This window comes from Solanum lycopersicum, chromosome 1 (genome assembly GCF_036512215.1).
Source record: "Solanum lycopersicum chromosome 1, SLM_r2.1".
NCBI lineage: Eukaryota > Viridiplantae > Streptophyta > Magnoliopsida > Solanales > Solanaceae > Solanum > Solanum lycopersicum.
This window is the reverse complement of record NC_090800.1, coordinates 83,329,854-83,357,376: the sequence shown is the minus strand read 5'-3', so window position 1 is coordinate 83,357,376 and position 27,523 is coordinate 83,329,854. Positions and strand designations below refer to the sequence as shown.

The following is a 27,523-nucleotide window of genomic DNA, read 5'->3' as shown; positions in this document are numbered from 1 at the left end:
TAAAATAGTTATACGCATCAACCACATAAAGAACCCCTTAGATTTTAAGACCTATTGAGGCAAATGTCCACAATTAAAAGGTACGACCTGATAAACAAATGACAACACACATCAAATTACTCAAGAGAGTAACTAAAATACTTAAAAGAGTACAAAAAATTCAGAGGTTTATGTTTTTTTTTCCTGAAGAGATGATAAAAAGTTGGGGTTAGGATTATGTTGGTGTTATATGTATTATACTCATAATAATGAATTGAGGTATTCACTAGATATTTTGTGTCCATCTCTGAGAGCTGGGAAAGGTAAATGCCTAGAGATATTCTTTCTACACTGAAATCAACTAACCAAAGTAAAATAAGCAAACAATAAGACAGAGAAATGGAAATAGTAACAAAATAGAGAAAAAGAAGAAGATATCAATCATCATCAATGCCAGTAGTGGTGGATTACAAAGGTTCTTCTGGGCTAAGCCTCAGTTGCCAAAACAGCCTTGAAAGGGACTTTGTTGAAAATTCTAGTATAAGTTAAAGGACTAAACTATATACACAAGAACCTTTCTTAACTGTCAAATTGTCAACATGCACATTTTGTTTTACCAAAAGTTAACACAAGGCGGCCAAGTTAACTATACAACTATCCAAACTAAGGAGAAGAAGATCAATCAACTGATGGTGCTGGAGAAGCAATCTTAGGTGGAGAAGCAATCTTAGGGACACGAGGTGGAGGCGGCTTCTTGAAGTACTTTTCATTGAAAGTCTCAGCCTTATCAGGATATTTTGATCTGACAAAGTTCTCCAGACATTTCCGGGTGGAGAAATCTTGCTTGGCACCATCAGTAGAGACGACGTAGAAGCATCTAGTATCCTGGAAGTTCGTATGTTTACTGACCTGTTTACACAGATTTAATCTTAGGTCATCGAAACTGAAACTTAAAAAGTCATAAAATGCTCAAAGTAACTTTGACACGTGTAAGATAAAAGCGCAACTAAGATCATGCTAGCAACAAGATTAAAAATAAAGTTCACATAGAATGCAGAAAATAATGTGATTAAACACTTTCCACTGAAATTTCAATGGAATATACTGTGCATTAGAAGCAAATGACATAGCAGTGGAGCACTGGGCAAGTAGGGACCAGTGCATTTGACCTGGAGAGTAAAAGGAAGAAGCAAAAGAAGTTACCATCCAAATCTGAACACAATGACAAAAATCATTTCTTTAGCGAATGAGAATAGTCCTCCGGAAAAGAAGATTCATACTGGGAGGAGGAACTTGGGCTAGAGTAGATCCACGATGAACATAATGTGTACTATGGGCACACACACATGCAATAGTTCTTAGAAAAGAATACAACAGAATAATGCCCTAAGATGCAAAATATGCTCATTGACTTTGCATATCAGACCTAACGGTTTGAAGTTCCTAAATTATGATGATTCCTTTTTCACCGGTTTGGATGGGAAAACTCAGAAGATCTCTAACAAACCACATGTAGCTCAGTGGATGGAGCGAGTGTCTGTTTCCTAAGCAGAAGGCATAGATTCAACCCCTACCAGTGATACACCTTATTATTTTTATGCTCAAGATGTAGGAAGGAGTCAGAGAACAACATTCGTATCTTTTTTTTGCATAGTGGAATCAGTCATCACCTGTGCAAGCTTTTTCTAAACATGAAAGGAATTAAATGGACAATGCCAAGATCAACTAGGGAGCTGTTGGAATAGTCTGGGCAGCATCATGTCAAACAAAACATGGAAAGTAGGAAGTTCCTGCTTGCATACGGTGTACCATATGGAAGGATAGAAATTCAAAATGTATTGAGGACAGCTACAGTTCTTTTCAGAAGATTAAAAAGTTATGCCGCTTCTTTTTCTTTTTATGGGTTTGTACGTACGGCATTTAGCATTGCCTTTGTACTAATGATATATAAAAAAAAATCAGTGTCTTCCTCAAAAACTCGGAAGATATCTATGAGATAAGATAGAAAATTCAGTTTCATGTAGGACCTACTTGCAACTCCCACCAACACCAAAATTATAAAAAGTACCCCATCCATTTCAAGAGGAACGAATTTAGGTGAAAATGTAAGAACTTAGAATTAGGTGAGAGAACTGTGAAAGACATAAAAGTTGGATGAGAACATGAGAAAGTGGGTTCCAATGTATTTTGTGCTAGATTGTTATCTGTTGATTTGTATTTATGAGATTGGGCATTACTTTGAGAACGAGTATAGAAAAAGGAAGGTGGGCATTCACTTGAAGACTAAATAAAACAAGTTCAGCATCCAAGGCCGTCTTTTCTACATCCCCTATATTGTTTGTTTTACTAGTTCTCTGAACATAGCTTTTTATGAACTACTTGGTGCCTTCCACACTCTGACTGATACAACTTTGACAACTAAAAGTTGTATAGATTGATTAAATGAGTTACTTCCATGAATTTGAATCCTTCAAGAGAAGTTCTCCAATAATGGGAGTGAGGAGACTCAAATTGGATAAGTAGAACATCACTGAATAACAGAACTCAAGCAAGTACTAACTAAACAAAAGCTCAAGTCTAATGGCAACAAGGAAAAAACTTAATTCTAAACGCATAGCTAACACAAGGTTTTCGGTCTCTTCAGACCAATTGGTACAACTTCCAGCACTGAAAGCAGCAAATTCTGCAAACATGAGCAAATATACTGACGTTGCATTATTCACTTGGCTGAAACATTCATTCATATTACAAATGCTCATACGATCAATTGGAATATGATGAGGCAATGAGCTGACAACCACTGGTATCAATACTAATGTACAACTTGAAGAAAGCTGTACAGAAAACAATTATATCATATGCTCACACAATCCCTTTCCTGACATATTTGAGTCCACACTTTGCTATACAATTATAGAATTTTAACAAGTGAAGAAAATTGTTCAAAACCTTGTACTAACAATCTGGGTAGAATATGGTCAAGAGTAACAAAATATCTTGAAGGCACTATAAAATACTATAATTTTATTGTTTTAAAAAATAGTGCCACTTACCGTAATATAATCAAGACCAGCTCCCATCTTGACAGCTTTATCCGGATGGTAATTGAGAACCGTGTCGATAATATATGACTGGTCATCAGCAGATAAGGGGTCACCATCATTGTTCCTTCATAAAGAAAATAAAACCAGAAAATGTTATCGCCGTTGGGAGAAAAAAGACCATCTAACCAGAACAGAGATGAGCGGAAGGAAAAGGAGTACTACTAGTTTTTCATTATTGATTGGCAGGGAAGTAATGGACACCAATTTTGTGAAAACTTGAATATGTGCCTAGTCTATTTGTAATGCTACATCTTTTTCGGCATTAACAAAAGTTCCATACAAGAGGTCTAATTCTATCTGATTTGCCCCACTTTAGGATGGAAAGGAAATTGATCTTTTCTCTTTATCCGTGACTTTCACCTTTTCTATCTCACTAGACTATATAACTAATCCCCTTTCGAACGACCTTTTGCTCATACCACCACCTCTCTTTTCCATACTCTCTATCTATACAAAACATCTGTAAACCTCTTTTTTTCTGTAATCCCAAAACTTGACCCTAACGAGGACCAACACTGAGGAGACTAACCCAGAACAAATAATGCGGGCAAAACATTTGCAGACAGAAAAGAATACCACAAACAAATTATAACTCATGTAGCAGACAGTTCTAAGCAGAAAGTATTAAGCAGGAAACAAGACTCAATTTCTCTGCTGGAATTAATTTTTTCTTCATGTGGCCGTATCACCAAATATGTATACAGTAAATTCAGTGAAGCATAATACTTACACTGTCCCATGCATTATCTTTCTGACTTTCAGCATGATAGGATCAACATCTGAAATTATTTCTTGTTCCTCTGCTGTGAAAAGATCAATCTTTTGCCTTGTTGCTGTAAAATGTCCACCTCTATTGGAGTCATCAGCTGATCTTGCAGGCCGGTTGTTCTTCCACTCTCCACCACTAGCAGAGCCCCAACCTCGCGAATTTTCCTTAAAATCTCCTTTTGCATTACGTCTGCGCTGACCCCATTGAGGTGTCTTATCGCTCTCTTCAACGCCAACCTTCTGAGAGTTCCAACCACCAACGTTTGAAGAATTCCAACCACCATTTTTTGTAGAGTCATCATGTGTTGGTTCATTTAACTGCCCATCTCTACTTACACTAGAGCTCCAATCATTAACTGACTGGTCAAGTCTTTTATTGCCTTCAGCAGTCGCTGAACCTAATCCACCACCATTAGGAGCTTTTCCCCAAGACGACTCAGAATTTAACTGTTTGGGCTCATCCCAAGAACCACCATCTTTTTCCACCTTCTTCCCCCATGAGGACCAAGATCCTGACTGCTCTCCACTCCCAGATTGCTGCCTGTTATTCTCAGGTTCATCAACCTTTTTCCCCCAAGAAGACCCACCATCTTTTTCCACCTTTTTCCCCCATGAGGACAAAGATCCTGACTGCTCTTCTTTCCCAGATAGTTGAGGGGTATTCTCAGTTTCAATCTTTTTCCCCCAAGAACCACCATCTTTATCCACCTTTTTCCCCCATGAACTAGAGTCTTTATCCACCTTTTTCCCCCAAGAAGAACCACCATCTGTTTCCACTTTTTTTCCCCATGAAGATAAAGATCCTGACTCCTCTCCCTTCCCAGATTGGTGACTCTCAATCTTTTTACCCCAAGACCCACCATCTTTTTCCACCTTCCCCCATGAGGATACAAAACCTGACTGCTCTCCATTCCCAGACTGGTGCAGATTTTTCTCAGGTTCATCAACCTTTTTCCCCCAAGAAGACCCACCATCTTTTTCCACCTGTTTCCCCCATGAGGACCAAGATCCTGACTGCTCTTCTTTCCCAGATAGTTGAGGGAAATTCTCACTTTCAACCTTTTTCCCCCAAGAAGCACCATCTTTGTCCACCTTTTTCCCCAAAGAAGAACCACCATCTTTATCCACCTTTTTCCCCCAAGAAGAACCACCATCTGTTTCCGCCTTTTTCCCCCAAGAAGAACCACCATCTGTTTCCGCCTTTTTCCCCCAAGAAGAACCACCATCTGTTTCCGGCTTTTCCCCCCAAGAAGAACCACCATCTGTTTCCCCTTTTTTTCCCCAAGAAGAACCACCATCTGTTTCCCCTTTTTTTCCCCAAGAAGAACCAGCATCTGTTTCTGCCTTTTTCCCCCAAGAAGAACCACCATCTGTTTCTGCCTTTTTCCCCCAAGAAGAACCACCATCCATTTCCGCCTTTTTCCCCCAAGAAGAACCACCATCTGTTTCCCCTTTTTTTCCCCAAGAAGAACCACCATCTGTTTCTGCCTTTTTCCCCCAAGAAGAACCTCCATCTGTTTCCCCCTTTTTCCCCCAAGAAGAACCAACATCTGTTTCCCCCTTTTTCCCCCAAGAAGAACCACCATCTGTTTCCCCCTTTTTCCCCCATGATTCTGACTGCTCTGTAACCCCAGATTGCTGAGTATTACTTCCATCAACCTTTTTACCCCAAGCAGACCAGGAATCTGACTGATTGACACCCTCTTCAGCGCCATTTTGGGTTTTGCCAGCCATGTCCCAGCTACCACCAGATTTGACACTCCCAGATGAGGCCTTCTCCCATGCAGAGCCACTTGGCTTTCCTTCATCTAAGTTCTCATTATAATCAAATTCAGCTCTATCTTCAAAAGTGGGCATTTCAGAACCAGAGTCCCGATTGGGAGACAGGTACAATCCCATATCTTCATCTTCCTCTAGTTCATCAATTTCTGCACCAAGACAACTGGTACCTTCAACTTCTTGAGCAGAGGTGTTCCTCACCAAGTGTAGGAAGCTATAAACATCACGTGTATCTGGTATATTCCATTCAACCTTGCACAGAAAAGACTTTCACATGTTAGTTTCAGTCTAGACTCTCAACCAAGAAAATATGCAACTACAACGAATAAATATTCAGTTGCTTATCAGACAAAATAACTTAAGTGCACTAGACCATTAAAGTAGGAAGGATGCGATAGAAGAAAACACACATGCTAGTTGTAGCTGGTTCAAAGTTCAACTTAATGGTAAAGGTCAAGAAAGTCATTCTACAGAACTTCCAACTAAGTAAAATGTTGTCAACCTGCTTGAAACACAAATTTGTGTCTAATGACCATAGAGGATCAAGCAATTATAATTTCAATTTCAACATAATTGCTCATGGAGTCATGGTCTACCAAAAAAGTGCAATGACCTTGCTCAAAATTTTACAGTATTCCGGTTAATTTTTCCGGATTATAACATGGTATTTCTTTCCTGATTTAATCATAGTTTTTCAGTTTTAAAATTGCATCATAATCTGTATAGAAGAGTCAACTAATTCAATGAAGATTACCTGTTTCAAGCAATATCTTATTCCACAAATTGTCTAGACATGAGAAAGTAAACTTCTTATGCAGCGTTTGCATGCATGACACTTTTTTAGCATTTGTACATGCATACGATTATACGATAAACTTAAGTCATTATATTTTTATTGATCATTGAAGTGTCTACTTTACTTTTGGTATTAGACAGAACGTGTTTGCCTCCACTTCAAGGAGACAAGAAGCAACTTTCAAGTCTACTGCAATATGCTGCCGCAGGAAGCAAACTTAGCCAATGACAGAGCTCACATAACAGTATCAGAACCCTCCAGGTGTTTGAGGCACATAAATCCCTATTTTCAAAAAAAAAAAAAAAGAAACAAGAAAAATACATCCAAGTTTAAACCTAAGATCTCACTATCTAGAAAATCTGATTTCTTTCTTTGGCATGAAGTTTAAGGAAATATAGACCTTTTTAGTCAATAATTTGTTATCATACATGTATGGATAAACGTGCACAGGTTACACTTGTGATACATAATACATTGGTAATTTTGAATTTTAATTTATACAGTCACATGAACACATTTAGACAAGCTAATCATTAAAAGGAAGGTCAACAGAACACTTTTCTGCATCCTTTGATCACAATTTTGATTCTCACATACTATCTCAAAAGGACCATAGTAGAGGGCTGTAACATCAAAGCTTAATTTATTATCCTAAAAGAAAAGACATAAATGTTGGAACTTATAATCTCTAGCTAGATACTTTCTCCATTACGTTTGTGCTAGTTTGACCGGCTCAGGAGTACATGTATTGAAACTAGTAAAATTGGGTCCCTCGCGACTTTAAAAGTTACAACTTAGAAGTGGGCACCATTTTGGGACTGATAGAAAAGGAAAATAGGCTATTACTGAAGAAGTGGAAAACAGGTGCTCCAAAACATAACATGCTAACACAATAGAGCAATCATGACAGAGAAGTGATGTCACACAGCTACAAAATTATTTTGAGCATGCAATGATTTGTAATTTGATTGAACTCTGTTGGCCAATTAATGAATGAACAAGACATAAATAGAGAAATTGTTGTATGTTAAAAGCAGTTATCGGCCAATGGCATGACACGATCAAATCAAAAATCAATATACCGCACTCCAATACCAACTAAATATTTTCTTTTATTTTAAAGACAATACCAAGTAGATATTTAAAGGAACACATACATTTCTTGTGTTCAAGAGGACTTCAAATCGAGATCCCGTACCAACTGCCACATGCTTTCCCCAGGAGCAAGAAGCCACGATGCTTGACAAAGAATCGACATGGCACTTTTCAGCAGCCCTCTCAAAGCATTTTCTTGGGGTCTAAGAAAGATAAAAAAATAAATAAACAAATAGGACTCTGATTAAAAAGAATAGCTCACAGGAGGAGTTGTCAAAATGAAGTGTTGTACAGAACAGAAGAAAATTTATGTGGCTTACAAATAGAGTTGCTTCTGTAAATGGTATCTGCACATTTAATGATCGAGATAATGCTTTTATTCCACCAGCATTGAAACCAACCAGATTTCCTGCGCATGTCATGCTATTAGCCAATAGAACTAGGTGGTCTTTGAGAACACCCTTTGTGACCATTGTAACTGACGTTGATAGGCGCTGCAAAAGAAACCATATTGTAAGTATTTTGAGATTACGAACTAAAAGGAACTCCTTTGGGTAATATTTCTTGCTTTGCACATATAAGGTTGTCAAGTACACACTAGGTAGAAAAAGTTGGTCATCAAGATGATTAAGGAAAAGAACGCAGCTGAATCAATCACCATAGTAATCTCAGGAAGATCTGCAGATATATGGATAGACCAAATTTACTCATTTACAATTACTATTTGAAATCTTATGTCTCGTGGAAAGATGTATTTCAACCTCCAAGTTTCAGTAAAAGGCTTCACAGATACATTCAGTATTCAAGAGAGGCGATGCTGAGAAGGCCGGGATGTTTGTTCATAACAATGTTTTGGAGTGTGTCCCACAGAGCATTACCACGCTAAAGAAAGAAAGTCAAGGCATTTAATGGTACCTTAACAGCTTGCTCAAAAGCACAAGAAATTCCAATCAGTTCTTGGACTTGCTTTATTGCATATGGGATGGAGCGCGTAGTGTCTATCAGATGGATGACAGGAAGACAAGAATCCATGAGAATCCTCCAAGCATCTCCCCTTTGCTTAACAGCTTCTTTCTCGAGAACAATATCCAGAGCTAATTCACCTCTTTGACTCTTGGAAGGGCTCCTAATCCAAGACATTGTGTCAGGAGAAATCCATGCTATATTTGCACTTGAAACCCTTGGATCACCTGTATGTTACGAGTGTACTATATTAGTATCAAATATTCATTTCCAAGAAAAAGTGCAGTATAACGTTCTTACAATTCTTCGCAAACTTCAGTTGTCCCAAGAAGCCATAACAGAAAAATTATAGTACTTGAATCTATATACTTTGACACCCTAAGATGAGACCAACAAGAATAGAGAATCTCTTCAAAACGTTTTACCTTATTTATGACAAAACAACCATCAACCTTTTGACCTTGGCAAGGATAGAGAAAATGGGAAGCTTATTAGCGTAATCTTAATTCTCAGACGGTACTAACTGTTAAAACACTTGTTAGCAGTTCTTAACTACCATATTTTTCTGCTTATCCATCTTGGATATTTAAAACCCTAAACCCTAAACACTAAACCATTCAAAAGAGAAACCTTTAAAATCAATAACATTCACCTTCTTTTCATGATACAGAAGCCATCCGTTTTTCATTTTAACTGATAGACCAGCTTCTAGACCTTTCAAGTTTCAGCACTCAATAGAAAAGATTTGGAACGTAAGTTCAGATCAAGGACAAACAAAAAGGGAGGCTCATAAGTGTAATCTTCTTTCTCAGAATGTATGAACAGTGGGAATTAATTGGATGATGCCAAAGTCAAACAATGGAACTGCTGCAAAGCTGGAGCTTAAAAGGAATAGGAAAGGCAAGGCTGAAAACATGGAACTCAATTAATCCAGCACTCTGGTGGGTCATCTAGAAGGAAAAGAATACAAGAAATTAGAGCAACTGACTCTGTAATTAGCAGCAAGTTCAGATGTATTATTTTACTGTTTTTTGGGTATAACTTGCAAATGATATAGAGGTCATGATAGAGTTTTTAGTAGTTCCAGCATTACTTTTCCTTTCTTCAACCTCTCCGTGTCTTTTACAAACTCAGAAACCCAACTAAGCACTGCAACATCCCTCGAACACTTGACTCTTTTTCACACCAACACCATTTTCCAATGTTTCGAATGCTAAAGTAGCATGACAGAGCTTCTGCTTTAGCATGCGTTTGGGACATCAACTACGCTCTTGAGACGTGGAAATTTTAGAGGTTCCTTCAGAAACAAAACATCAAAAACACAGTCCTAGCCACTTCTCTCCCATAAGAGTGCTCTTTCAATCCAAATTAGTGTAAATTTGATACAGCAAAATCAAATAACGTGACTCAATAAAAGAAAGGGAGCTCCTTCAGGTCATTATTCAATTATCTGAGTCATGGTTAACGCCATCCTTATGATGCCAAATCAAACCACAAAGCAGGCAAATTATTACTCCAAAATCTAGAGACCTGACCAGAGAACTTTCAGCAAAACTGTGTTTATATTACTCCAAAATCTAGAGACCTGACCAGAGAACTTTCAGCAAAACTGTGTTTATCAAACAGCAATGAAAGATAGGGGAGACTTAGAAGAGGGACATACTCAATTAACTACAAGCTCAAAGTAGAAATTCGACATATACTATCAACCTCCTCCTTTGTCTTTCTACCACAATCCCAATTTAAGGAGAAAATTTAACAGTACAGTAGATGTAAATGAGAAGGATTTAACTCAAGATGGCCACAATCACACTCTTAATATTGTAACCGTACAAATGACCACAAACACACTCAACTATAGAGGGACAAAACTACCTTTGATAACTGTATCCAACAATATTGGACATATCATATCAGCAAGAATATGAGAAACCCTCTCCAAGTGATCGTCACTCGCATCTGGCCAAGAGAACCTCAAACATGGTGCATTCAGACACTTACTTCCAGAATTGTGGCAAAACGAACAAAATTCACTGCATAAAACAAAAATTCACAATAATGTAAATGTGCAATAAGATTTATTTTCCACAGAAAATAATAATTAGGCATCCTTAGGATGTGGTTCATACAGATGGTTCAAACTAACATGCAAGGGATACTAGATAGATGTCAATTTATCTTTCAATGGTTCATTCAATGAAAGAATCGCCTTTTTAGTCAAAATTATAGGCAATAAGCATGAGATCTAGAGAACCTCTAGTTTTAGAGAATCACTAATTTTGCCGAATAAATTAGAGGCAAAGTAATATTGAAATGACTTGTACTACAATAACCTAAAAGAAAAAAATGGTTTCAGAAGATTCATTTAGCCATATGCTAACATTATTGGGCTCGAGTTTAGTTATTGATTTATACTAACACATCATAGATAAATCGTCTTCTAGGACATGTAAATACATGAATTTAGTCCCAAGTCCACGGATAGCCACCATCTACCTAACATATAGAAATAGATATGAAATGAAATAGATCCGAAGAGAGCAGACTGCATATAAAGATTAATATAGCCGAAGCTGACAAATTTTGGAATGAGGCACAGTTGATTGCTTGACATAGGTGTGGACTACTACACCTTTAAAATATTTCTTGATAACGTAATAAGATGTTAATAATAAATGGGCAAGAAGAGACCATATACTAGTATAGCAAAAGGTAGAAAACTACAAAAAGAGGTGGTTTTCTACAAACAACTCCCAATCTTCATACACAAACAGCACCCATATATCATGGAGATCCTGCAGTATGCTATACGGATGAAGCAAGTCAATCAAATATTGAAGTGTCACCTTCCAATCTTGTAGATACCTATTAAAGCTTCTTCTCAACTTTGAGACCTTAAGGTTTGATGGGCTGTCATATCATTTTGGCTTGAAATTTTGTGTAGGTATGGGAATGTATTTCTAAAGGTATTGTACCTGCACCACCTATGTCCCAGAATTCTACTCTCCTCCCATCCCCTACCTGTTTTTTGTTAAGGTAAATACAAGCAGTATACCAAAAGAAGAGAACCTACATCAAAATATGGTTCTCAACAAAAGAGATCCAATCCTCTAACAAATAAGGAACTCGTAAAAACACCAAAAAGCAACCAGAGACAAAACACTACTTTGCATTTTTACAAAATCTTGTTCGAGCCCTTCAAACGCCCTCCTAATATGCGCTTTCCAAATGACCCACATGATTGTTAAAGGGGCAACTCTACATGCCCTTGGGATTCTCTTTCCCGTCCTATGAGACCAACTTTGCAATGCCTCCTTAACTGTGTCTGGCATGACCCATTGCATCCCAAACATCTCCACCCTCCATAACTAATTAGCCACCTTGAAGTGCAACAGAGATAGTCTACATTTTGCACATAAAGCACCAACTAACGTAGTTGATCCTCCTCATCCTAAATTTTTCCATTGTTAAGATTGCACCCCTTGCTACCATCCAAATAAAAATGCGCACCTTCCTCGGTGCTCTAGGAATCCAAATGGTGTCGGGGGGAAGTAAATTCCTCTCGTACTACTAGCCTCTTATAATAAGAGTTAACATTGAATAACCCATCTCCACTCTCCCCCATCCCCGTGCATGCGAAGATTTGTTCAGTGTAACTAACCCATACAATAACTAAACCAAATTGTGAAATTCTTATCTCCCAACCTTGAAGATTCCTTCAGAAACTTAAGTCCTGAGTTCTGGTGAATAATCTCCTCGTGAACTAGCAAATTGGTTAGACCATTAACTCTCTGGACGGACACACGATAAAAATTAGGGAAGACTTCCGTCAACTCGTTCTACCCACACCACTTATTTGCCCAAAGACTAATCTAATCCCTTAAAACATAAATCGCTTCTAAAATTTTCCCATCCGTCTGATAAATTCTTCCATAATACAAACCCAAAAAGATAATGATAACTTTAGTCCTCCATTCCCCTTCTAAAACCCCATATTTTTCCGCTATCACCGCTCTCCAAAGTGTACGTACCTCGGACCCAAATTTCCAAAACCACTTTCCAGATAAAGCCTTATTTCTTGGATCTTTAACCCCAAGACCACCCCAACACTTTGAAATCGTAAGTCTCCAAAGCACCTAGTGAAACCCTCCCATCCCTAGTGGAATCTCACAGAAAGTTTCTTTGGAGTCCCAAATTTTATTGTAACAATGGCTGGAGACAGAAACAGATACAAGGAAGATGTGGGTATGCTAGAAAGAGTACTCTTAATTAACACTTTCTTTCCTCTTCTGGACAAGATCATTTTTTGCCATCCCGCTAGCCTCTTCTCTAAATTGATAAGAGTCAAATCCAGGTAAGTAGGATGACTTGAAAAAAAGGTGTGTCATGTTTACAGTTTCACAGATGTGGGATCTGCAGTGCTAACACAAATAAAGAGCTTCTAAGATTCCCTCCTCTAGAGATGCATACACACAACAATATTTACGTACTCTCATTAAAATTAAACTGTCTACTTAACCATATGGCGCATTCAGAATCTGGTGGTTGTGATTGCTAAATTAACTTCAAATTTTGAACATACTGATTGATGAAATAGCAAGCTAAGTGATATCAAAGCAACAAGTGAAAGATAGTGTTTCACCTCACTGACAAAACTATTCTCTTGAAAAGATTGCCAATTTTTTTTTTCTTCTGGAATGAACTGATATTTTCTTGGCATCTTTCATGAACCTCAAGAACACTGATTCCCAAATTTTCCAGCTGCCCCTGTCAACCCAAGCAGAAGTATCAATGACACAATACGACAACTACCCAGTATCAGTGACACAAAAGTTCACAAAAGAATTACTCCAAAGCTTATAAGTTTGAAAAATAGATAAAACCTGGTTGAGACGAATATGACCAATGAGGCCTGTCCCTGTTTCAGAATTCTCATATCCTGCTTGTCGGCCTGCGTATCTACAAGACAGAAGCAATAAGATCACCAACTAAAGCTAATTAGATTATTTTCATTTTTCCTCTCACAGAGTTGGCTACTGTATCACACAGTTTATGGATATGTAAAATCTGAACTGAGATATAACAATGCAAACTTCAATTCCAAATTTGAGCAACAATCAATAGGTTTAGCATGACACTTGAGAAGTAAATGTTTTAGCATCTTTATAATGGAAAGGAATGAACAATATGTGCAATAGGTGGTGCTATTAAATTGAAGGGAAAAAAAACAACAAAGTCAAAATTACAATAATGGAACTAAAGTACTTGATAGTTTATGAACAGAATATATAAGTTTTTCATGTCTGATACATCTGGGAAGAACTGGCCAGATCTTTATCATGAGAAGAATAAATACTCAAAAAATAACAGTAATCGTCATTCAAATTCTGAAGAGTGTCTCCACCTTCTGGTAGCTGATTCAACTCCCTTCGCCTTCAGGGAGTGAAAAAGTCTTGTTCGTATTAGAGGAACTTTTTTGGTCTTTCATAATTTTAAAGCACCTTCGATATTTCGGTAAGTAGAAACAATGGGTTCTATGAGCAGATACTCATGTTTTCTATGACACATTTCTACTTTGTGGATAAATCTTATACTCCGACTTTCCCAGTTTAATCAACAACATTTGTTACTTTATCCCAAATTTAAAAGATTTGGAAGAAAAAAAAACTCTGTTCTGAAAGTAGTTCCAGAAATACCACTTGGGCAGCATAACAAAATGGACTTCTAAAATCTAAAAATAACAAAAGGCAATTGCAGGCCTCAGAGAATTGCAGCAAAAGTTCGACTGACAATTTTCAGAACCAAGCGAATTGCTACGGCAGTCTAATGAAATAACTTGTGAACAGGCAATCCGATTCCATTAGACCAAGCAAAATATGTTTGATGCAGTAACTACGTTGATGACTATCTGGTCATAGTATGCTCACATTACAGGATAGCAGGAGGTGCACACACTTTAGTAGACAAGAAAGTGGCAGCAGAAAAATTGAAAGAATAGCATACTTACTCTATCAAGAACTCGTCTGCAGCATCCTTAAGACATACTTTACTCAAATGATTCTTGACAACGTATGCCGCTTTTTCTCTGCAGTACCCTCTACGGCATCCACAATCATTCAGATAAAGGATTACTCGACGGTCAGAAACATCATTCTTGAAGCTCACTCCACAAAGCAGTATCTCCTGAAATAAGAAAAAGGGATTGTGGAAAACAGTTAGATGAGTGCATAGCTGGTCAGAACTAAGTGTCAGACAAAAAACTTGTTTCGAAACACTACCTTCATCATCTCCCAGGAGGAATTACTGCTTGGAGATGAATCCAGAACTGCCTTGTATGCAGGATTGGACATAGCAGTAGCAGCCAACACTCCAACTGGATCACCAGCACAAAATTCACTTGGTAAATTTGACCCACCGCTAGACCCATATTCGAACTGAATAATTGAGTTGCTGGAAACGTTCCTAACAGTCCCGTCATAACAAATGACTACATCGCGGAGAATGGCCATCAAATTCTTGAACAATGTCCCAGGTTCTGTTAATCCCCTGGTTGAGCGGACAATCACTTCTCTACTGGAGATCGAATGAATCATCCCCTGGTAAGGGTCCAACCCGTAGAACAGACAACTTCTAACCAACCCAAATTCCTCGGAAGGGTTAGTACCAACAGAAGGATACTTCTTCTGGAACAGTTGAGCCATGTCATGCACCAGTGTCTTTGTGTAAAATTTGCCCCTGTCTGATATTTGCAGGCCTAAGAAACCAATTTGCTGAACCACCTTATTAAAGGCAGATTCACTCTTGGAATCAATTAGAACACCCATGCCAGACGACTTGAGCACAAAGTCAATAACTGGAAGTTTCTCATTACGCAAGTGATGCTCCAATTGTACTTCTACGGATTCATTATAGGATGACCGCAAATGATGTAGCAACTTCGACATGCACTGAATTCTTTCCTGGATACCATCCCTAACAGCCTTTGTCATGTAGAAATCTCGGAGACTAATACTAAAACCTTCTGTGCACAAATTTTCCATTAAAAGAGGCTGTAAAGAATTAAAGAACTTCAATACATCATTCGGACCCTTCATAAAATAGATAGATGTGATAACATCATTCAGAATTGACGAAATCAAGTCTCTGTGGTAATCTATTCCAAGGAACTGACTTTTCCCAATTGTGTGAGTCTCCCCACAACTATCAAAGCCATCCGGTAAAGCAGCCCCCAAGATCTGCAAGGTCGTCCACATGGCACCAGATTTACGAACATCTACTACAGCAGAATCAGGTAAGGCCATCGGAAGAAACATTGCTAACTGTTGGGCAGCTGCTTTATCAAAGAAGTAATGTGAGAACATTAACTTCAACGACAGTAATGAGTCGGTGGCAAGCTGCAAATTGAAGTTACCGGTGTGAGAACTCAGCAACTGTTTCCCAACAGCAAAAAGCTCCAAAACCTCTGCTTTGGCAGAAAGGGACTGAGGGTAAAACAAATGAATGCAGTCCCCATCAAAATCAGCGCTAAGGGGGCCGCACATAAGTGGGTTGATCTTCACAGTATGATCATCATGGACATACACTGATAAGGCTTGGAGGGAGTGCTTATGTGTTGTGGGTGGCCTGTTAATGAAAACAGTATCACCGTCCATTATCCTCCTATGCACTATTTGCCCAGGTCGTAGAAATGTATGCCCCTTTGACCCTTCTCTCAAAGAATAAGTACTTGACCCGTCTTTATAGGTTAAACAAAGCTTTTCATCCACCAATTTCTGTAAATATGCCATATTGTGCTGACTTACTCTCTCCTCAAAAGTGATTTTCTGAGCAATTTCACATGGCAAACCGATCTCACCCACCCCTTTGTATGGGTCACCAGTTATGACGCTTCGAGATGAGAAACCAGACCCCTTTCTGATAAACAAGGTCTTCATCTTCTCTAGCCAGGCTTTAGTGGTGGTATCAGCTGCTTCCTTGTGTATTCCAAAACGTTTATCAACATCACGGGATGCCTAGAATGAAAAAGACAATGAGACCATCTTCATTGCATGGATACAGAAGTATCAGTGGAAGAACATTAATTATTAATGAAATAATATCAGAGAACTAAAGTTTCAACTCAAACCCAGAAATTCTCTGTTATCCTACATTACCTGATTTGCAGAAAAACACACTTTCAGACAGTAGATTTTTCATCCTAGATTAGGTACTTCCTAGGACATTCCCCTTTTCTTCAGTAACAGATGAAATCACAAAAGCTACATTCCTGTTCTCCACAACAAAACAAGATCACGGCCATTTATTTGAAGCAGTGAATGAATCTATCACTGTTCCCCCACCCCCCACCCACCCGCCCAATTTTTTTTAAAAAGCCTCCTATCAGCCTCTCTGAATAGGCAAGGCAATTGATATCAACCTCAGCAAGACTGTTAGAATGCACTGTGCAGTGTAGGGTGACCAACCATCTTCATCTTCTCTCCACATTTCCTTCTATGTTAATATGGAACCAACAATTTTGGGAGTGCAGTATAATGAGGAACTTATTTGAGCAGACGAGCTATTTCTTAAATTGCTTGGTAATAAAAAGACTCCCTAGCTAAATCAAATAAACACTCAATAAACTACAAAAAATAAAAACAGAAACAGAAGGATCTATGCTTTCTTCAACTATGAGACACAACAGTTCGAAGTCACTACCTTAACTATGGGGTCATTGACTTTCGGTTTGTTTAAAACTGTAAATTAGCCAAGTCTCATAAGTGCAGACACTTGACATATACTCAGGAATTAAAGAAGAAACAGAAAATTGTCGAAAATTCAAAAAAACAAAACTAGTCTTGCCAAGGAGACAATGCAAAAGCACAAAGTGGTGCAGTAATTAATTATTAGAAATTGCAAGTGCTACAAACTACTTCCATGATATGAAGGGAAATAATATTAAAAGACTGAAACAATAAAATCACAAACCACTCCAAGCACATGGCAAAAGTTGATCATTGTTCAAATCAAGTTTTAGCAATAAAAGCAGACTCAGTACCTTGCCTGTCCCCCTAAATTGGAGATACTGGACAACTGCTGCTTGTAAATCGTTTGCCTCCACCTCATGAGCCTCAAAATTAGGTGTACCAGATCTTGAACTTTTAATTATGTCAATCTGCCTCAGCACCTTCCTGAGCATTGTTATAGAGTGATCCTGAAAAAGCCACATGAAATTGTGAAAACTTGCAACTTGACATAGACAAGTGTATGCCAATAATACATAAGATTCAATTTAAGTGTCTTACCGAAGACATGATGTTATTCCCATCAGATATATCAGGAACAGACAAACAGTTAGGAGGTACTGGTAAGTATTGCAGGATGTATCCCTCCTGTGGGAAATAGCCTTTAGCTGATAGCTTTTTTCTCGTATCTTCACGAATTCTTCTCAAAATGGCAAGAACCTAAAATTGTGTGTGAAAATGAGAACAAGAGAAAGCAAATTGAACTGAGATATCTTTTAGCCAAAACACAAAATTGAATTTTGGCAACGAAAAATTATCAACGCAAAGAAAACTACTGATTGACGAACCAGAAAGGGAACTCCAGAACGTTTTATAAAAAATAGGTACAACTGAGAAGAAATTAATTAAGGGGGATGATCCAACAAATTAAATCACCAATATCATCAAAAGTTTAAATACATTATACAAGATTAACATTTCATAAAATCCCAACTTAAACATTGTCACTAGCAGAAAATACTGATTTCCAGTGAAAGAGAAATCAACCTAGTCATTCACACCCTCCTTCTAGGGGGGGTCAAAGGCACTACCACAGAAAAAAAAATCAACAAGCATAATATTAGTATCACTATCAGTTCATTTTTCCTTCGTTGTTGGTTCCCCTAAAGAATAGAGATTATAAAATGAGTTCAATTGTCGGGAAGGTCAGATTTATAAATAATAGAGACTGCATCAGTATACTCTTCTGACCCAGGTCTCAGTGTCAGAATCGTGAGACATGAACGAAAGGGCAAGGGTTATCACCTTTTTGTAATGCAGTCACAATTTTCCCAGCTGCCAATCATTTTAGTTTGCCAGGAAATGCCAAAGTTGTGACTTCACAAGCAATGGATTCGCATGGACGTCTAAGTAGTGATGGAATCATGAAGCTTTGATATCAGAAGGGCAGTATAGGAAACACAGCCAAAATCAAATACATTAACCACTAGAAATAGATCAAGAGGCACCAGAAATGTCTACTTACTTTTATGAGCGACTCAACAAGTAGAACAAAGACATTATGATCCAATTCAATTCAACTCATTACAAAAGTTTAACTATTTATAAGCAGTTTTTCTTCAGACCCTATTTTTAAGCTGTGGAGAGATTCTACAGAGACTGAGAAACTAACCTCAGAAGGAAGCAAAGGTCGAGAATAACCGTCACCGTAGCGGTAGCCATATTTCTCCAAGAAGTTCCACTCTTGAAGCTTTGCAGCATTTTTTGGTACTTTCAACTCCAAATAGGAAGCACCATCTGAGGTCTTGCCCTCATATACCGAGACTTGTGAGACATCCTACATTACATAAGAATATATCAAACCCATAAATCACATTACTCAAGAAGAAAGTTCAGCTTCTGGTTATAAATGCAATAAGAAAAATTACTACAAATTTAAAAAGACTCCAGCTTTAAAACATTCATAGTCAAATAAAGAGCTCAATATCTTTCAGTTCAGGATTATGGCTAGGAAACAAGCCATGAACTCCTTTTCTTTTAGCTCCTACAGGGAATCTTTTCTTAACAGTCGTTGTAATACAACACTGTTCAGATAAACAGTTAAAATACATATCCCAACGAAATAGGTGAATGTGGAAGAGATTGCCATTTTATCAGTCTACTATATTTAGGAATGTCAAAAAGAAGGCAAATCCCTTCAAGAAGTCATGAACTAAACATAGTGATTGTTTCACCACATAAAACACAAGTACATGTATACTCCTACACTTGTTGAATTATCGGATTTAAATATGCCGTTCCAATTTAAGGGCATTGACCTACTTAATATAACCTCCTTCGGGAACAACCTCTCTACCTCCACGAGGTAGGGATAACGTCTGTGTACACTCTACCTTCCGATATTTTACTGGGTATGTCCTTGTTGTTGACCTACCTAATATAACCAAATTATAAAAGACAGCATGAAAGGATGCCTATTGATAGTAAAAATGATATATCACGAAAATTTAGAAGTGTTAAGACACCTCATCTTCTTTCTGCACTATGCACAATCCTCCTCCCTACTTGGTTTTTTCACCCTGCCCAATGTTATCAAAGGCGCACTTTTAAGCGCGCTTAAGCCCTAAAGCGAGGCTCGAAATGTGTTGTGTGCACTTTAGTGTTGTCATCAAGGTTCCAAGGCAAGCATTTCCTTGCTAATGAGCCTCTTGTGAAGAAATTGAAGCTAAATAATTGATATTTCACTCTATCATAATTTTTTTAAATTTCTTTGGTCATAAATTTGTCATTCATGTTTATAATTATTAGTCTTGGACTAAACATATATATTTTATTCTTTTCTCCCTTTGCGCCTTTTTTCGTTAAAGTCCACGCTTTGTTTGCGCTTTGCGTTTAAAGCCCCCACTGACCTTAGAGCTTTTTTGCGCTTTTCGCCTTTGATAACACTGACCCTTCCTGCAAGCCCCTTCTGTGAGTAAGGCTGGAGTTAAGGATGAAAGATCACTTTCTCAAAACTTCATTCTTTTCTATTAACTTTTTGGTCGAACGTTCATTTTTGTTAATAGAAAGACAGAAAAAGGACCACCACTCTAAGCCCCCAATAAGATGACTTCATTATCTCGTTGAAAGAAGTGAAGAACTAGATCATACTCAGATACGCAATCTCATATTTCAATAGAATGTGAATATTTTTGTGTATGTGTGAATATATACACAGATGTATACAGCAATCTCAACTCTGCACATACTGTTTCTGTGACTCATTAACTTTTATAGAACGCAACACATATATTTCAAGGACAGAGACTCTTCCACAAGAAGTCAAAGAGCTTAAAAAACTAAAATAATCATCACTATCAACATGGCCTTAGTCAATCTTAAACAGAAAAGGCACTGTTTCATACAGAGGCTACAATACTTGCATTACTAACTAAGACACAGGAGGACAAGTAAAAAGGGTTGGGTAAAATCACACACTATAAGTCGAGGTGCACACAAGCTGGCCTGGCCTCACTGTTAACAAAAAAATGCACACTATTTATATAAAGTACAAAAGAAAAGGACACTAGCTTGAGGGAACAAAAAATAGTGATACTCTCCAAAAGAAGTGATGAAGGGTCTTATTAAACCTCTATGTAGTTCATATAATAATTACTATCACATCCCCGTCAATTAAATTGCTTTAAATTGCAAGTTTTAGTTGGTGTCTCAGTATTTGCAATAGGAAAAAAAAATAGAAAGAGTTAAATGCATATAAAGCGGGAACCGTGCAAATCATCATACGGACAAGGAAAAAATTAAAACCTGACCTTGCTTGTTTAATATACCAAAAAGAATAACTGTGTTAACACCAAATAAGAAACTCCGAACAATTTGGAGGCACATAAATGCTGATACCCAACCACAATATTTTATTTATTAGTATAAAAACAATTACATGGGTTGTTAGATGCTCACCTCACAACATGAGGACAACATTCGTTCAAGAACACCAGCATTCTTGACCTGAAACTGAGTATTGTTTCAAAAAGGTTAGAAGATCGCACAGATTGCTTTTGCAGCAAATTTGAATAACTTTACATCTATGCAGGAATCAAGAGAAACACCATGCACAGAGCACCTTCCAAAATCAAGTCCATGAAAATCATCAATTTTACTGATCTTAAAACGAAAATAATTCACTTATTATGTTAAAAAGGAGAAATTAATGAGATCTAATACCTTTCTGTTTTTCATCTTTAAACACTTCAAGCAAAGCAGGCTTAACATCTTTTTCAACTCACTGACATGGTCAGGGTGATAAATAGGAATGGGCAACTCAATGTATCCAAAATGACCTGAATTAGACAAATCGGGTTACTTGAGCCTTCTGAAGAGAACACAACACTCGCATATAATTTCAAGAATGCATGAAGCCAGTATTTAATCCCTGTCAACTTCTCAACTTCAATGATCTATTGATATACGTATGACATATCAATAAGTGGGATTATTCTTGTTTATACACTTCACTAGCAGCTTAGCATTACCCCTATCTCTATTAGAAACAATAAAAGTGAAATAGATGAAAATGTCTTAGTACCTTCGCATTGGCCAGGCTCTGCAGTACCACAGGATTCACATCTGCCAGCTTCGAGAGGCAGACCAAGGAAAGGATTTAAAAGTAGGCTCGGATGGGTAATCGGACAATCGCTAATAGAGGATTTACACTGCCAGACACCAGAAAGGAAAAGAATTTATAACTGACACATAGTACAAAAACAGTAGTCAACTCAGAAACTTAATTGTAAGGGTAATTGGTTCATAGTTAAACTAGGAACAGTTGGTAGAATTACTTGAAAAGTTTAGAAAATGACTAAACACTACTTTGTCTTCAAACTAAAGCCTGGTTTACTTTTTCTCGAAAACCTTGTAACAAACAAATGCTAAAGTTGCATAAACTTGTACTCACTATTTCCTGTGGTGTAGCCAAACCAAATTTGATACGTTTAACAATCCCATCCGATACTTTCGATGACAGACTTTTTTCCTCCATGTTTTTCTACACTGCAGCTGAAAAGAGAAGTTTAAAAATCACTAGGTGACCCAGAAATGCAGCTTTAACAAGAATCTAATCTGACCGCCATTTCCAGACAAGGAAAATAGTCAATGTAAGCCAATTTTAAATCAGATTCATCAATACAGTGTTTAGTTGATCTTTTAGAAGTGTTGTAACTTAACAAATTGATTAACATGCACCAAAACCTATCGGCAAAAATAACAATGTCAAGAATGGCGAAAATAACAATGTGAAGAATGGCGAAAATAACAATGTCAAGAAAGGCGAAAGTAACAATGCAAAGAACGGCGAAAATAACAATGTCAAGAACGGCGAAAATAACGATGTCAAGAACGACAAAAGTAATGTCAAGAACAGAAAATATAACTGACAAAAACCTCTTCTACTGCTAATATCCAACCAAACATCAAAAACAATTGGCAGAAAAACAGTTTCCACCAAGGTATGAATGATTCAAGCAAAAAGTACGACTAGAACAGAGTCTAACATGGAAGTGAAACTCAAAAACAAGAAAACAGTAACAGATTCTAAGCAGAACACACATGCAAGAAGCAAACCCCACCAAGAATCAACCCTACAACACACCCACAAACCCTAGTTTTAGTTTACAAGAACCGCAAACCTCACAAAACAGAACTACGTTAATTCGAAACAAGGGTTTCTGTCAATAAACCCCAAATTAATACACCCAAAAACAACACATAAAGCAAATGAACAGTCAATATCCCTTTTAAACAAATGGGTAACTCAAAAAGAACCACTACAAATGAATGCCATTTAAATTACCAACATAAATCGTCGAAACAAGAAGAAAAAAAAAGGTATTACCAAATCTGTACCACACTGTGTTTCTTGTTTTCTCCTCACAGAAAAAGTTGGGAGAACTTCTTGAATTGCATTCAAGTCTCGCCTACAAATTTCAAAGGGTTTTACAGTGCCCAGTAGCTACAAAAGGACAGCTTCTTCTTAGTGCATGTTGCAGCAGAATGAGTGGCACTTTGAGTGTGATTTGGAGGGCTCACAAATTGGGAAAAAAGAGAAGAACGGAGAGAAAATATAAAATTTCTGTCCTTCCCCTTCGTTATAAAAATATATATATAAAAGGAAATATGTGTATAAATTGTTGTACCATGTGCTATATTAATTGTACATAGCTAGAAGTGTAAAGATGCCATTGTGTAAAAAAAATGATGAGAATAAAATTTGTGGTCCCTTGATTATTGATAAATTTTAATTTTGATCCTTATGTTATATAAAGTAAGTAAATTAAATTTAAAATTAATTATAGAAAACATTAAAAATGTATTCAAACTATATGAAATTGAATAAAAATGTTCCTAGATTAATAGCTAAAATACACATATGGTCAATAATTTGGCCATAAAAGATTTTAGTCCCTAATAATTTGATTCAATAATGCTCTTATTGTTATTTAATAGTTAAATACATTACTTTCTAATAATTATATTAATATTTTTTTAAAACACATATATCGAGAAATATATTTTAAAAAAACAGTCAAGTTGCATTAGTCGATGGTTAAAAATGATCCAATTTGTGTCATTTAGTTAAATTTCTATTCAATGAAATTTTAATCATCAGAAATAAAGATATTGTTTTTACTCTAGATGTTTGGTACATAAATATATTAAATTGTGAAAAGGTAAAGCTAGATATCCAGTCTTTTCACGTTAGAGTTTTTTTAATACAAGAATAAATATGAATCATTTTGCTAACAGTAAAAAATATTTAAATATGTTTTGATCATACGCGTAATTGATGCAAGGTTTATATTTACACGAAATACACGATCAAGGCACATGCTAAAAACTAATATATAAATTGATTTGTAATTTATCAATTTCAATTGTATTTTATTATAATATTAGTTAGAAAACTTGACGAACGAACCCAAAAGATATATAATATAAAATGGAAAAGGAAAAATGTTTATAAATTGTTGCACAATGAGTGGTATTAATTGTAGGTAGCTAAAAGTGTAAAGATGTCATTGCCTTAAAAAATAATGAGGATAAAATTTGTGATCCATTGATTATGTAAAGCAAAGTATATTAAATTTAAAATAACATAATTGTATATAATAACAAACTGATAATTTAAAATAAATGGAGTAATTACTATTTGATTTAATTGTGTCCCGTAGCAAATATTTGGCAAAGTTTGTTAGTCGCCTCTCTCCCAAAACTCTCGCTCGTCACTCTCCCATTTTCGCTCGTCACTCTTCCTCTGCTCGCCTCTCTCGCTTTGTACAAAATAGAAGTTTGTATAAAGCGAGAGAAAATTGTATATACACATGTGAAAACATATATTTTCTTGCTATACACTTAATTATACAATTTACAAACACTTTACTTCGATTCAATTATACAAGTGTAAATTGTATACAAATATTGCAACGAAAAAGGCCAACGAATTATACAATTGCAGTAAAATACAATTTTCTCTCGCTTTATACAACAAAAGTGTATAAATTGTGTTTCTATTTTTGTATAAAGCGAGAGAATAACATATATCTTCTTTCTATACACTTATAATTATACAATATACAAACATTTTACTTCGATTCAATTGTATGCAAAGCAATTTTTATACATATACTACAACAACAGAGGCCAGCGAATTATACAAATGCGCATTATACAGTTGCAGTTAAATAGGCCAGTGAATTATACAATTGCAGCGAAATATTCAGAGAATTATATAATTTAGGCTAGCGAATCATACAATTGTACATGTATAGCGAGGCCAGCGAATTATACAATTTAGGTCAGCGAATTATACAGTTATATGTTTGCTATGAAGCGCAATTATGCAAACTTTGTTATAGTATACAAATATAATTTTTTTGTTTGCTATTATATGTGAAAGTTGTCCATTTAAAGTTAATTGCGATTTTTTTTAAAAATATATTCAAACTATAAGAAAATTGAATAAAAATGTTCTTAGATTAATAGCTAAAATACACATATCATCAATAATTTTGCCACAAGAGATCTGATCCAATAATGCTCTTATTGTTGTTTAATGTCAAATATATTATTTTTCTAATAAATATATTAATGTTTTCTTTTAAAACACATTTATCGAGAAATATAATAGAAAAAATAATCATAGTGCATTAATCAATGGTTACAAAAGTTATTCAAAAAATACTCAAATTTATGTTGTTCAGTTAAATTTCTATTTGATGAAGTTTTGATCGCTGAAAATAAAGATCTTATTTTTATTCTAACTGCTTAATACATAAATATAATTTTAAATTGTATGAGTTGAAATAGTAAAGTTAAATATTTAATCTAAAAAGATGAAGTTCAACCTTTTCACATTAATGTTTTTTCTAGTACAAAAATAAATATGAAACATCTTGCTATTAGTAAAAAGTATATAAGTATGTTTTGATCATACACATAATCGATGCAAAGTTTATATTTACTTGAAATACACGTACAAAGATGTGCTAAAAACTAGTATATAAATTGGTTCACCATTCATCAATTTGAATCGTATTTTGTTATAAAATTAGTTATAAAACTTAATGCACACACCTAAAAAATATATAATATAAAATAAAAAAAGAAACACGTGCATAAATTGTTGCACAATGTGTGAAATTAATTGTAAGTAGCTAAAAGTGTAAAGATGTCATTGTCTTAAAAAATAATGAGGATAAAATTTATGGTCCCTTAAATATTGATAAATTTTAGTTTGGACCCTTATTTTATGTAAACCAAGTATAAAATTTAAAGTTAATTTGAATTTAAAAATGTATTCAAATTATATGAAATCGAATAAAAATGCTCTTCGGTCTTATTTGTTTCCATTAAAATTAAGAGGTTTGAATCTGAATACACATCTGAATATTAAGATGTGGTTTTTAAGTGTTTTGATCTGAATACACATCTGAATATTAAAATGTGGTTTTTAAATTTGAACACACATCTGATTTAAGTGTTTTGATCTGAATATTAAAATGTGGTTTTTAAATTTGAACACTAAATACTTAATGCAATTTGTTTTCAATATTTGAATGTGGAAGTGAAATTGAATATTATATTAATAAAATATTATAAAATTTTCATTTCAATAAAATATATTACTTTTGCTAAAAAAATAAAAATAAAAATAATAATCATGTTTTGGAGTACTATTTTTTTGTTCAAAAACCTTAATAAATAACAATACACCAAAAAATATTGTTGCAACCAGTGTTCTTGACACACATCAATACAATAAAATTATTAATATAAAAAAAATACTTAAAAGGATTTATGAAAACTTATCATTTGGGAAAAAATGGTTTTTGATTCAGAAAAGTGAAAAAGTAAGTTTTTAGTTATGAGATAAGAAGGTACGCCCAAAACAGGGAAGCTATGATTTATTATTTGATAACTTATCAAATGAGTTTGAATGTTGTTAAGAGTTTCATACAAATCTGATTCGTTCAGACCTCTTCAAACGCATTAAGAAGTTATTTAAAAAATAAACCAAATGAACTTAATGCCTGACTCTAAATGATTCAAATTCAGACCTAAAAATTAAACGTACTTAATAGACTGATCTGAAGGATTAAGATTCAGACTTCCATTAAGTGCAAACAAATCAGGGGTGGATTAATAGCTAAAATACACATATCCTCAATAATTTTGCCACAGTACTCTAATTAAGAGATACTTCAAAATTGATGCTTGAAAGAGATTGATTAGAGTAGATAATTAATTTGATACAATTACAAAATAACACTACTTCCGTGCATGAAATATATCAACATACCATAACAATAGTTATATTATTTTGAGAAAATGCACAAGTACCACCTAAACCTATGCCCAATATCTCAGAGATGCACTTATACTATACGAAGGTCATATTACCCCCCTGAACTTATTTTAATAAGTAATTTTCTAGCCATTTTCGGCCTACGTGACACTAACTTGAAAAAAAAAGTCAATCAACATTGGGCCCACAAGATAGTGCCACGTAGGCCGAAAAGGGGTAGAAAATTATTAATAAAATAAGTTCAGGGGGCTAATAGGACCTTAGTATAGTATAAGTGTCTCTGATATTTCGAGCATAAGTTGAAGGGGTACTTGTGCATCATCCCTATTATTTTTAAAAATTTATACTTGTTAGCATGAGATATACGTGCACCACACGTGTTAAAGTTATATAGAGAGGAAAAGGCGGCGAAATCAAATCAGAAGCAATTTCCGCTCTACCATGAATTGTTGCTATTTCC

The 27,523-nt window shown here is 35.8% G+C and overlaps 1 protein-coding gene across 2 annotated transcripts; it reads right to left on the bottom strand.

The window, feature by feature from the left end:
* Window positions 1-396: 396 nt before the first annotated feature.
* LOC778258 (DNA-directed RNA polymerase V subunit 1) lies at window positions 397-23,343 on the bottom strand. Of its 2 annotated transcripts, none has more exons than XM_026032228.2 (19): window positions 23,095-23,343; window positions 22,159-22,259; window positions 21,790-21,916; window positions 21,429-21,544; window positions 21,165-21,218; window positions 18,880-19,044; window positions 17,769-17,927; window positions 17,522-17,677; window positions 14,763-16,496; window positions 14,492-14,667; window positions 13,368-13,443; window positions 13,127-13,251; window positions 10,360-10,517; window positions 8,437-8,711; window positions 7,842-8,015; window positions 7,584-7,724; window positions 3,814-5,882; window positions 3,033-3,147; window positions 397-888 (listed from the first exon to the last, which is right to left on the bottom strand). In XM_026032228.2, the coding sequence occupies exons 2-19, from the start codon at window positions 22,240-22,242 to the stop codon at window positions 658-660; spliced, it is 6,135 nt and encodes a 2,044-aa protein (XP_025888013.2). In that variant the 5' UTR covers window positions 22,243-22,259; window positions 23,095-23,343; the 3' UTR covers window positions 397-657. The 2 variants fall into 2 exon arrangements, with proteins under 2 accessions (XP_025888013.2, XP_025888014.2); XM_026032229.2 differs by having other exon boundaries at window positions 22,159-22,253; window positions 23,095-23,337.
* Window positions 23,344-27,523: the final 4,180 nt, after the last annotated feature.

Bases quoted from the DNA above. Each gene is read 5' to 3' on its own strand.
- LOC778258 (XM_026032228.2), bottom strand. From the start codon at position 22,242: ATGGAGGAAAAAAGTCTGTCATCGAAAGTATCGGATGGGATTGTTAAA. The intron at 16,497-17,521 runs GTACTGAGTCTG...TTTTCATTCTAG, and splicing joins AATTTAGGGGGACAGGCAAG to GCATCCCGTGATGTTGATAA. The intron at 13,444-14,491 runs GTAAGTATGCTA...TCTGTCTTGTAG, and splicing joins GCAGACGAGTTCTTGATAGA to ATACGCAGGCCGACAAGCAG.